Source organism: Vespa velutina, chromosome 11, assembly GCF_912470025.1.
Source record: "Vespa velutina chromosome 11, iVesVel2.1, whole genome shotgun sequence".
Lineage (NCBI taxonomy): Eukaryota > Metazoa > Arthropoda > Insecta > Hymenoptera > Vespidae > Vespa > Vespa velutina.
The window spans coordinates 1,041,656-1,054,155 of record NC_062198.1 but is presented as its reverse complement, the minus strand read 5'-3'; the positions used below and the strand labels follow the sequence as shown (position 1 = coordinate 1,054,155).

Here is a 12,500-nt window from a genome sequence, read left to right as displayed (position 1 = left end):
CATAGCTAGTAATATGCAAGGATCAATAAATCATACGATTAACATCGACGTAGTGAGTGAGTAGAGGATCCTTTTAGTTAAGATAGGTTTTATAATTTCTTTCTTTTTTTTTTTTTCTTTTTTTTTTTTCATAAAATCAATTTCCAATCGAACATTTATTACGTCAATCTTTATCTTTCATTTAGATAATAAACTGTCAATAATTTCGATCGATCGATCGATTATTATAAATTTATTATCCATTAAAACACTTAACGTAAATTTAAAATTCATTTCTTCGTTTAAAACATTTCTCACATTCAATAATCGTTTACAGTTGCACCAAAGTTCACGATACAACCACAAAATCCTACCGAAGCTATTGAAGGTTACCCGGTGATGTTGCATTGTGCTGCCGAAGGCGATCCTAAACCTACCATTCAATGGGACAAAGACTCCCGTATGAATAATTTGGAAAATCCACGTTTCGAGGTACTTCCTAATGGAAGTCTTTACATCAAGGAGGTATATCTCGGTGATGAAGGAAAGTATGGTTGCACGGCTGGTAATAGTGGAGGTTTAAAGAGAGAGGAAGTTCAGTTAAATGTGAAAGGTATGATTTTCTTTTCTTTTCTTTCTTTCTTTTTTTTTTTCTTCTCCTCCTTCCGCATCAACTGATGCATTTCCTTTTCTGTTTCGCGTTCTTAGCCGGTGACAGCTATAGATCGGATTTAGATTTGGAAGCTGGTGACGATGGTTCGATGATGACAAAGACAGTCACTATTACTCTCAGTGCTGCTGCTGCTTATATGGTTCTGGTAGTTGGTCTTATGTTGTACTGTCGTTATCGACGTCGTAGGAGGAAGCAACAATATCTTCAAGAACAAGCTGAGGGTTGGTATTTCAACGTAAAAAAAATTAAAATGAAACAAATGCAAGAAAATAAAAGCATTACAAATTAAAAATAAATTCGAAATATATATCTTTCTATGAAAAATAAATAATAATTATGTCGATTCTTATTTTTATTTCAACATTTTATGATCTATAGAAAAATTAGAGAACGGCGAAGTACAGGAAGAACAAACGGAATTGAAGGAGACCAGTCACAAAACTAATTCAACAAGTAAGAAGAAGGAAAATCGTGATTCTCAAAACAAAAGCGACGGGGCTGACACAGCACAAAGTCAAAGTAGCAATCAATCGAAGAGATCGAAGTCAAATTACGATAAGATAGCGGTATCACGTACGAATTTGAAGGAACTTAAACCATTGGGTAGAGGAGAGTTCGGTGAGATTTATGCGACAAAGTATCAATTGGACGGTGATAAGGAAAGTTTGGTTATGGTTAAAAGTTTGACCAATACGAAGGACGAGATTGCATTGCAGGAGTTCAAACGTCACTTGGATCTCTTGCATAAGCTCAATCATGAGAATGTTGTCAAGTTGATCGGACTATGTCGCGAGGAGGAACCGGATTATATGATTTTAGAATATACCGATTGGGGAGATCTCAAACAGTTCTTGATTGCGTCAAGAAAGGATAACAATAGTAGTCCATCGCATGAGTCTAAACCACCACGTGCCCCTCAACTCTCTGTGGCACAGATATTGTCCTTATCAAATCAGGCCGCGAGAGGTTTGAAACATTTAGCTGACAGTCGATTGGTCCATAAGGATATAGCAGCACGTAATTGTCTGATCGCAAGTAATTTAACCATCAAGATATCTCTACCTTGCATGAGTAAGGAACCGTATCATCAAGAATACACGAAACATCGGAACCAAGTGATACCTCTAAGATGGCTACCTTATGAAGCTGTCTATGAGGACGAATATTCTACCAAGAGTGACGTATATTCTTTCTCCTGTCTTGTATGGGAAATGTTTCATCAGGGTGAATTACCCTTCAACAAAATGAACGACGAATCCGTTCTTGCTCAATTAAAGTCATTGACGTTAACGTGGAAACCGCATAAAGCGGCACCGCCAACCTTGCAGGAACTTCAGATACAGTGTTGGGCGAACGATCCCAGAGAGAGGCCAACCTTCGACGAGGTTGTCTCGAAAATAGGTGAAATCGTCGTCGATAGTTGTCTCTAATTTATTCGTCGTTGTCGTCGTAAAATAAAAAAAAAAATAAAAAAAAAAAGAAAGAAAGAAAGAAAGAAAGGAAGATAGAAAAGGAAAAGGAAAGGAAAAGAAAAGAAAAGAAAAGAAAAAAAAAAGACGAAGAAAACGAACCTCCAAATTTACTGAATATTGCGATAGGGATAATAATTGTGTAAGGTTGTTTTAACCGCAAACGACGTTTAATTGCGAAACGTTAGTTAAGCTTGCTTCGATGTGAAAACCGGAAATAATTTGAAAAACGAAACCAAACCAAATCGTCCAAGATTGCAAGATCTTAAGTGTGTTCTCTTTCTCATCGAATGTTTATATCGTCGTTTTGATAAAAATGAATGAAAGAAAGAAAAGAGAAAAAAAGCAAAAAGAAGAGTTAAACTTTATTTTGCATCAAAGGCATAAAAGGATATTCATAGAATAATTAAGCACGAAATTTTTAATATAAACCTTTCAATTACTGGTTTCACATCGTTGATCTTGCTATAATCGTCGTATCGATAATTAAAAATGATCGATATTATTGGCTTTTGTCGCATAAAAAGAAAAAAAATTATGACTGGTCGTTAATAACTAATTAAAAGGCCTCGCCGCGCATCGCTTGGTATCATCGATCATATATCTACGAATTTTGATATATATATATATATATACCAAAATATATATACATACATATATATATATATATATATGTATGTATAGAATCATCAGGCCTTTGTGTAAAATGAAAAGAAACGCTTATTATTCGTTAATTTAATAGTCTTTGTCAAAATTTATTATCATATTAAGCGATACGTCCACTATGATACGAAGAAAAAAAGGAAACCATCACTTTTGAGTATTTTTCTCGATATACAGGGTGTCTGAAAGAAAAAGAAAGAAAGAAAGAACAAAAAAATACTTGGTCAGGTTCTAATCCTATTTTGTAATAAAAATTATTATATCAGAGTAGATTTTATTGTTTGATAAACTTTAACAAGCGAAATATCGCGATAACTATCAATGATAATATGGCCTATTATTGATAGTAACATTTTTTTTTTTTTATTAAGAATTATCTTTAGAATGTAACGAATTATTCAATATTCTTCTAAGACATTCTGTATACATTGTAGTAAAATATTTTAGATATTTCGAGTGTAACGTATGAAAGGAAAGAAAAGAAAAGAAAAGAAAAGAAAGAAAAAGAACAAAGAAAAAGAAAGAAAAGAAAGAAACAGACAAACAAAAACAAAGAAAATCCATTGGATTGTCGTTTGTTATCAACGTCGAATTATTTCACATATGGTGATGCATTTTCAATCATCGAAATCACATAAACGAAGCGTCAATGTTTTGCGTTTATTGCAGAACGTCGCTCATTAACTTCGCAATCATTATTCGTATTACGGTGTTTTTGTCGCGTCCATTAGATAAGGGTAATAATATTTATTTCCAATTAGGATGTCCGCTCCAATGAATGCTACCGTGTCCAGGTTAAGTAATATTAATATTAATATTATTAATAATAGTAAAATATAATATAATAATAATAATAATAATAATAATAATAATAATAATAATAATAATAACGATAATCATGCATACGAATCCAATACACGTAAACGATATTATATACTTAAATGCAATACTTAGTATTCAATATCAATATGTAATAATAATAATACTAATAATAATAATAATAATAATAATAATAATAATAATAATAATAATAGTAATAATAGGTATGGCCACTACATCGAATACTCTTAAGGATAAGTAACTCGATAGGAAAATCGAAGAAAAGTAACGACACGAACGTTTTCGATCGATCGAAATCATGTTTGAAGAGAAAGAACGTGACGATAATTAAAAAAAAAAGTATCGTTATTATTATAACGACGAAAGCGATCTTGTATTCGCATTAAATTCTTTTTCTTTTTTTTATTTTTTATTTCTTCTTTTTTTTTTTCTTCTTTTATTTCTCAACATTTCATTCGTACGTCGTTGTTGTTAAAAAAAAAAAGAAAAAACAAAGAGAAGGAACAATAACAAAAAAAAAAAATGAAAGACGGACTTGTATATACCGGCTGTGTAAGATGAACTTTTTTTAACGTTTAACGTTTTTTTACAAACGTTCTTTTTTATTTTTTTTTTTTTTTTTTTTTTTTTTATTGAACTGTAATAAAATTTCACTATTTTTGCATTGTACGCGAGTATTAGTTTATAAGAATCTAATGATGACTTTTTACATTTTTTTCTTTTTTTTAATTCGATGTAATTTTTACGTATATATAAATATATATATATATATATTTTTTTCTCTCTCTTTTTCTTCGTATTTAAACTTTTATTTTTACTTTGTAATATTTGTAGATAGACTTAAAATGATTTTAGAGCGCAACCTTAGCCGTGCGATCTTTAGCCGTTAAAGTAGAAAGAACGAGAAATAACGAAAAGGAAAAAGAAAGAAAAATAAATAACAACAAAACAGAAAGAAAACATTTCGAAACGTATTATCGTACAACGAAATAATTAAGTTCTTTTTTTTTTTTTTTTTTTTTTTCTTTGCGTGCGCGCGAGACAGAGAGAAAGAAAGAGAGAAATGATCAAACCGATTAGAATTTTTGTTTTTAAAATATAACGTTCGGAGAACAAAATATTATAAATATTATAATATACTTAATTTAATCTATCGGCGATATTATGTAAATTTAAATTACTATTTTATGTTTCTGTAAAGTCAGACAGATAGGGTATAACAGCAAGCAGAAACATTTCTCGTTGAAAGCCATAAACTGTGAAATTATTTAATGATAATTGATGATATAGTAATCACAGTGCGTACGTATCATTATCCCTAAATATTCTAATTATACTTACTATCCGAGTACTTACTTATGCGAATTATGATCGATTATAAAAGAAAAAGAATTATGATCGACCAAAAAAGAAAAGAAGAAGAAGAACAAAAAATATCGAACAACGTACTACATTGTATTTTATACAGAGTGAGAGTGATAGAGATAGAATGTATTTAAACGATTTTTAAGCTTTTACAATAACCACAAAGATACATGTCGCACAGCAAATATTTATATTTCTCTCGATCGATCGATGATTTTATATGTTATCTTTTTATACAAAATTATTGAAAAAGAAAAGTAATAAAACAAAGAGAAAAAAAGAATAGTATGCGATTTGCATAATATATTCGGATAGCTAACTGTTCGTGATATTAACCCTAGTTAAGCACACCACAAAATAATTTCAAATTGTATAGTTGGGGTGTACTACACTCCAGGCATTTTGAACAACTGTCATTTATACAGAATGATTAATTTTCATTTCAAAAAAATAACGTATATTCTTTGAAGCTTCAGAAATAATAATCAGCAGATTTGAAAACGCATTTTCAATTCTGTTATTATAAACAAAATTCGTGAATCATGCACTGTGCAAATTATTTTAATTAAGCTTAAAGTTGATTTGGGGGTGTTTCTACACTCCACAGGCACAACTAGGGTTAAACCACTCTGATTGATTTATTTGAATTTCGAATAATATAATTGTAACAATCGACAAAATAGTATTATGCTAGTGGATTTGGATAAATTTTATAAGAAATATCCTTCCAGCGCTTATGTCATTTTCATCAATCGTACGACTCTGTATACGCATAAACGCATAATGTATTATACATACATACGTACGTTCATACATACATACATACATACATACTATTCTACCGCATATAAGCATACGAATTATCAAGGTTAAACACTGCCAATCTTATCTAAATGCGATATTAAAGTGTCATAATCATGTAACGATAAGTATTAGCATTCGCGAAATTTGTAGGGGAAAAAAATGAAAACGAAGAAGGAAGGAAAGGTGGAAAGAAAAAAATAATAAGGAAAAAAGAACGAAATCCTTCCTTAAACTCGCTTCCTTTATTAATTAATTAATACTTCGCGAGAAGGGATCGTGAGAAACATTTTTATATAAATTATCCAATTATACTTTCAATATAATTCAAATAATTGATTAATAATGAAAACGATGAAAATAAAAAATCGTATCCGAAACGTTATATTTTCCACTTCGTGGAAAAAAAGAAAGAAAAAAGAAACAAAACCGAAGAAATTTTGGAGATCGTTCCAGTCGACAATTTCTGAGATGCTTCCTAGATGTTTTTTAACAAAAAAAAAAAAAGAAAAAAAAGAAAACAAAAACGATAATTAAACGCTAAGAAGTATTCTTGTATGTATTATAAGTGCGTGTTAGGAACATACCTTGCAACGATCTCGTACAGACTCCTCTTTTAAACCCCAAGCCCAAACTCAACCCTCCAAACCTCGCCCCCGTATATTTCAAGGTCGTGTGGAATAAGAAGAAGAAGAAGAAGAAGAAGAAGAAGAAGAAAAAAGCCGTACGTTCATATCATTTTTTAGAAGCTGTTTTATCGAGAAATATCGTCGCGTCGTCTTAGCGAGATATATAAAAAGCGACCTATCTATGCCTAACACCCTAATGTATCTAGTCATGTACGTTTCGAGACGTGGCGAGTAAAAAAGAAAACAAAAAAAAAACGAAAAAAGAGAAAAGTAAAAGAAAAAATAAGTAAAATGCAAAAAGAAAGAAAAAAAAAAAGAAGAGAACCGCAGCGAATCCGCGATTTATATACACGAACCTTTCATATCCTTAGGGCGCTCGAAATCGATTTCTTTTTTACAGTATTTTGTAAATATTTGTACTTTTTTATCTACATACGTCGTACTCTCATGAATTTTTGGAATAATATGTGCTACGATTAAATAAAATAAAAAGAAGGAGAAACGAAATTGTATATACGTCTATGTCCCGTACCCTTTTCGTTGTTTCGTTTTTAGATTTTGTTTTATTTAATATTTTTTTTTTTCGTTTTCATCTCGCATATTTTTCGTAAGATCATTTAAAAGAAAAAAGAAAAACATTTTAATATTTAAATATTAAACAAAAAAATATTTAATTCAATAAAAATATTTAATATTTAATACTATTATATTATATTAAATATTTAATACTATTATAATATATATATATATATATATATATATATATATATTAAATAGTATTAAATAAAAAATATGTATTATATCTAGGATTGAATCAATGTGGGATAAGAAACGAAGGTGATAAAAAAAAAGAGGTTGATATATTACCTAATCAAATTTATTTTTACTTAATATTTCATGGTACAGTCTATACCTATTACGATATATAAAATAAGTAGTCGTTCGAATGTAAAAATCGGTTAAAAGTAAAATAGGTAAGAGTAACAAGAAAAAAAAATAAGAAATAAAGAATGTATATATATATATATATATATAATAATTAAAAAAAAAGGGGGAAAAACGCAGACTAAATAGCGCCCAGAAAGGAATTGAGTCAGAGGCAGTCATTACAATAATGATCCGATATCTCTAAAATCAACGGCTAGATATATATATATATATATATATATATATATATATATATATAAATATATATATATATATAAAAAAAGTTATCATCAACGCATTGACGCAAAGAGTATGTCCGTAGATAATATTTATATATTTATATATATATATATAAATTCTAATGAGAATTATACTTAATCCATATTACTTAGTATACTTAATTCATTAATATGGTATGCAGCCTCACTCTCTAATATTACTAAATATAATTGGTAATGTTATTAATGCGATAATAATTATCGTTAAATATAGATTATTAACATTATAAATAATAATCGTCAAAATCGTATTAATAATAATAATAATAAACAATATTACAAGGTATTTTTTTATGGTTTTAGTTTTTTAAATGTTATCATATAGTAATAATTATAGCGTATTCTGAAAAATAGATTAGGGTACCGTGGGCAGAGGGCGGAGTAACATCGTCAATCGACCCCAAAAATTTTCTCGATAACACTTACAATCATCTTTTAAAGTTCTTCAGTCATTCAGGGATTCGAATTTATATTTAATCCTTTACGCTAAACGTAATTGAAAATGACATAGCGAATACGTTTGCTTCGAAGCATCCGAAGTCTATATAGTAACACACCTATCTCCATTTCCTTTTCAAAATGGCGACATGTAGGTGCGAACATTCATTTTTTTTTTTTTCATTTTTCTTTTTTCTCTCTCTCTTTCTCTGTTTTTCTCTCTTTTTTTTTCTCTCGACAACGATCGAATCCTGATGACATGCGTCCATTAATCTTTTTCTATTTCTTTTTTCTTTTTTTAACCTTGTCACGTCTATTAACGAGCCTCTGCCACTCTGCCTAGGGAACCCACTATAACAGGGCACTATGAACAGCAGTCTGCTGGCTAAGTGACTTTCCGAATCAACGATCGCTTCATTTCACTCATTCGTCTCTCTCTCTCTCTCTCTCTCTTTCTTTCTCTCTTTCTCTCTCTCGTATCTCTTTTTTGCATTTCTTTCTTTATCACTCTTTCGCCCTCTACACATTCGTTCCTCTCATTCTATCAATGTTCTCTCCTCATTCACATGCATACTTTCCCTTTTCATTTTCTCTCTCTCTCTCTCTCTCTCTCTCTCTCTCTCTCTTTCTCTCCATCTTTTCTCTCTTCCAATCGTCGCGTCTGTACATATTTCACCAACGCCATTTTTTCCCTGTACAGATTTAAATACAAACGATTTATATACGCTCGTTATATTAGACGACTGGCCCTCGTCGTTTTAATAATTATAAATTTACAAGCAAAAAAAAAAGAACGACGGAATCAAAAATAGTGACGTTATCAAATAATAATAATAATAATAATAAAAAGAAAGGAAAAAAATGACGTTTCATTTGACGGGCTAACGACAAATTCTTCGACCAAATTTTTTAAATGGCATTATATTTCTTAACAACGCGCGCAAACGATCGAATTATCTTTCTTTTTTTTCTTCCTTTCTTCTTTTGAAGCAAATTTTTTAATAGGTCGACGAATTTAACGAATCCGTCGCAGTCACATACTACAATCGAAAAAATGTACGAACGATCGCGAAGCGAGAGACGAACATAAATACATACATACATATATACATACATACATGCATACGTACATACATACATACATACATACATACATACATATATACATATATACATACATATATACGTACATACGTACATACATACATACGTACATATCTCATTCGCAAATTCGCACTCGTTAAAATCCATTAAAGAAGCTCTCCTCGCCAGCATGCTTTTCCTATATCTGCATTCACACTACGTGTCAGCCAATAGTAAACCACTACTACTGTACCTTTTTTTTCGCGTTATGATATTTTTACTTTACTTCTTTAATTACTTGTTAAAGGTAATTTTTTTTTTCTTTTTCATTTAAATCGTTCGTTAATATTAAACGTGCCGTGTCTCTACCATCAGCCTACTTGTATCAACTACTTATCTCGTTCTCCAATTTTTTTTCTTTTTTTACGTTTTTTTTTTATTTCCTTAATTATTTTAATTCTCTCCTCTCGCTCTCTCTCTCTCTCTCTCTCTCTCTCTCGCTCTCTCTTCTCGCGTTTATCTTTTTGCCAGCCTCGTCGTTTTCGTGTATACGTGTGGATGCGTACGTCTACATATATCTATCTATGTAATTTGCGAGCGTGCACGTATTTGCACATGCTTGTATTTTTTTTATATATATTTTGTTTTTTTAACCTTTCTCTCTCTCTCTCTCTCTCTCTCTCTCTCTTTCATAAATATTATCGTATAATGCCATTAGCCTGTCATTTAAGAAACATAATTATCGACATTAATAATAACTTTGTAATCTTAGCAAATATTATTTCACATGCTCGCTTCTCCATTTATTTTTCTCTCTTCCTTTTTCTCTTTTGTATTTGTCTCTGTCTCTGTTCCAGTGTATGTATGTCCATGCATGTGTATATATACGTGTGTCTCTCGATTATTTATACGTATGTATATATTATTTTGAACGTGATAATATATATTAGGATCGTATTTTTTCGCAAACGAAGAAACGTATCACGTACGCCATTCGTTCACCTCTTTTCTTTTATCTTAACTTGTTTTCTTTTTCTCTTTTTTCATTCTTTCATTCTTCTTTTTCTCAATCGCAATTTATCGTACAAATTACGATTAGTCGCACGACTTATAATAATATTAGTAATCCAAAGCACAATTAAACGCCCAATCGCATCACCGTGGGCGCACGTGCTACTTTTCTTTTTCTTTCTCTCTCTCTCTCTCTCTCTCTCTCTCTCTCTCTCTTTATATTACACTCTTTTCGTTTCATACTTTTCATATACATACAACGCACACGTACACGCACATAGAGAAGTATAAGCGCGCATACACATACACACATACGTACGTACACACACGTATATACACGTAAGAAGTACACACGTAACAGACGCAATATCGTCGTGCCTTCATCGTTATCATCGTATCTTTTATGACATATTTCTCTTTTTCGTTTCGTTTACCTTTCGTTCCGTTTCGTTTCGTTTACGTTCACTTTTACGGTTCATTTCGTTCTTGTATCTGTTATAGCTGATACACACTTAATGAATGAGCGTGAATTTTTTAAAAAAAAAAAAAAAAAAAAAAAGAAAAAAAAAGAAAAAATAAATAAAAAAACAAAAAAACAAAAGAGAGAAAAAGGAAGAAAAAAAGAAAAACAATAAAAAAAAGAAGAAAAAGCCTCAAGAGGTGAAGTGGGGGTAAAGAAAACTAAGATGGCCGTTCGAATGGGACCATACATTGGACAGAAGCAAAGCTGAGGGAGTTAGACATACTTATTTCTCTCCCTCTCTCTCTCTCTTTTTCTCTCTCTCAAATCCAACGACAATTACGACACAATCGACACTTTTTTGTTTTTTTTTTTTTTTTTTTTCATTTTTTTTCTCTTTTTTCTTTTTTTCTATATACACACTCGCACATACACACACAAACGTGTACACGTACAACGATCATATGTACCAACGCCAATGGCCGGGGGAGGAGGGGTAGGAGGAGGATCTCCCACGTAAGAAATTCATTTTCGCGATATCGCACACGCTTAGGCGTCTTATCGGTTATCAAAAAGAGAGACATATTAGCATAATTACGTGTGGCCGAGCGAAATATATATATATATATATTTATATGTATATATATATATATGTGTGTGTGTGTTATGTATATATTTCCCTTATCTTTTTTTTTCTTTTTTTTCTTTTTTTCTTTTTTCCTTCTAGTCCGACGATCGCGTCGGGCTGCTGCTGATGCTCGCTCACCATCATCCTCCTTTTCTAATCTCCACCACCATCCGCCATCGTGTCTAATCATCTCATTTGATACGTTACAGCTGAATTCTAATTACAGTAAAAAATAGCGAAACGGCACTGTATTAGGAAGAAGCAAAATACGTGTTATACATTTTCATTAATTTTATCGTTGATAAATGCTATAGTGGCTTTATTTTATTTTCTTTTTTTTTTTCTTTATAAATCTTCTCTTATCGCAATTTCATTATCGTTATCGTTATCGTTATTATTATTATTATTATTATTATTATTATTATTATTATTAATATTATTATTATTATTATTATTATTATTATTATTATTATTATTATTATTATTATTATTAATTATGATTATTATTATTATTATTATTATTATTATTATTATTATTATCATTATTCAATATTACCATTATTATTATTGTTATTATTATAATAATTATTATTTTTTTTTAATTTCATTATTATTATTACTATTATTATTACTATTATTATTATTAATATTATTATTATTATTATTATTATTATTATTATTATTATTATTATTATTATTATTATTATTATTATTATAATTATCATTAATTATCATTAATTATCATTAATTATCAATACTCGCTCATTTTACAATGTAACGAGAACCCGGCACGAGGTTTGGGCTCTCGTTTTAGAAAGCCAGCTCCGAACATTTTTCTCTCCCATCTTTCTTTCTCCTTATCGTTCTCTTTTCTTCTTACAGAAAAGACAAGACGTTGCGTTAATCGCTTTAACAATGTTTATTACGAATTAACCTCATATAGAGGAATCGCAAACGTCTTCGGCATTCGACTCGTTCGACGTTTTGATCCGTTCGAAATTCTTTTCGATAACGATTCTTTTAAAACGTTCGAGTCTTAATGAAAGAAAGGAAATAAGAAAACGAAAGAAGAAGAAACATCCTCGATCTAATGGCGATCGCGAAAATGGCGATCTCCTTCACGATTTGGAGAACGTTAAAACCAATCGTATTGCTTCTCCTTCTTCGTTTAATCAAAATTTCTTTCTTCCTTTCTGTTTTTCTTTTTCTTTTCTTTTCTTTTTTCTTTTTTTTTTTTTAGGTACACATGTACTTAC

General features: G+C 30.3%; 1 protein-coding gene across 1 annotated transcript in view; it reads left to right on the top strand.

Moving 5' to 3' along the window:
• LOC124953133 (tyrosine-protein kinase-like otk) overlaps positions 1-2,754 on the top strand; it is a 70,198-nt gene extending 67,444 nt beyond the window's left edge. The window contains exons 6-9 of the mRNA XM_047504080.1: positions 1-56; positions 317-592; positions 688-873; positions 1,031-2,754. The exon at positions 1-56 is cut by the window's left edge and continues 511 nt beyond it. Coding sequence (XP_047360036.1) covers positions 1-56; positions 317-592; positions 688-873; positions 1,031-2,082 — 1,570 coding nt within the window. The 3' untranslated portion in view covers positions 2,083-2,754. The remainder of the gene's footprint in view (positions 57-316; positions 593-687; positions 874-1,030) is intronic.
• Positions 2,755-12,500: the final 9,746 nt, after the last annotated feature.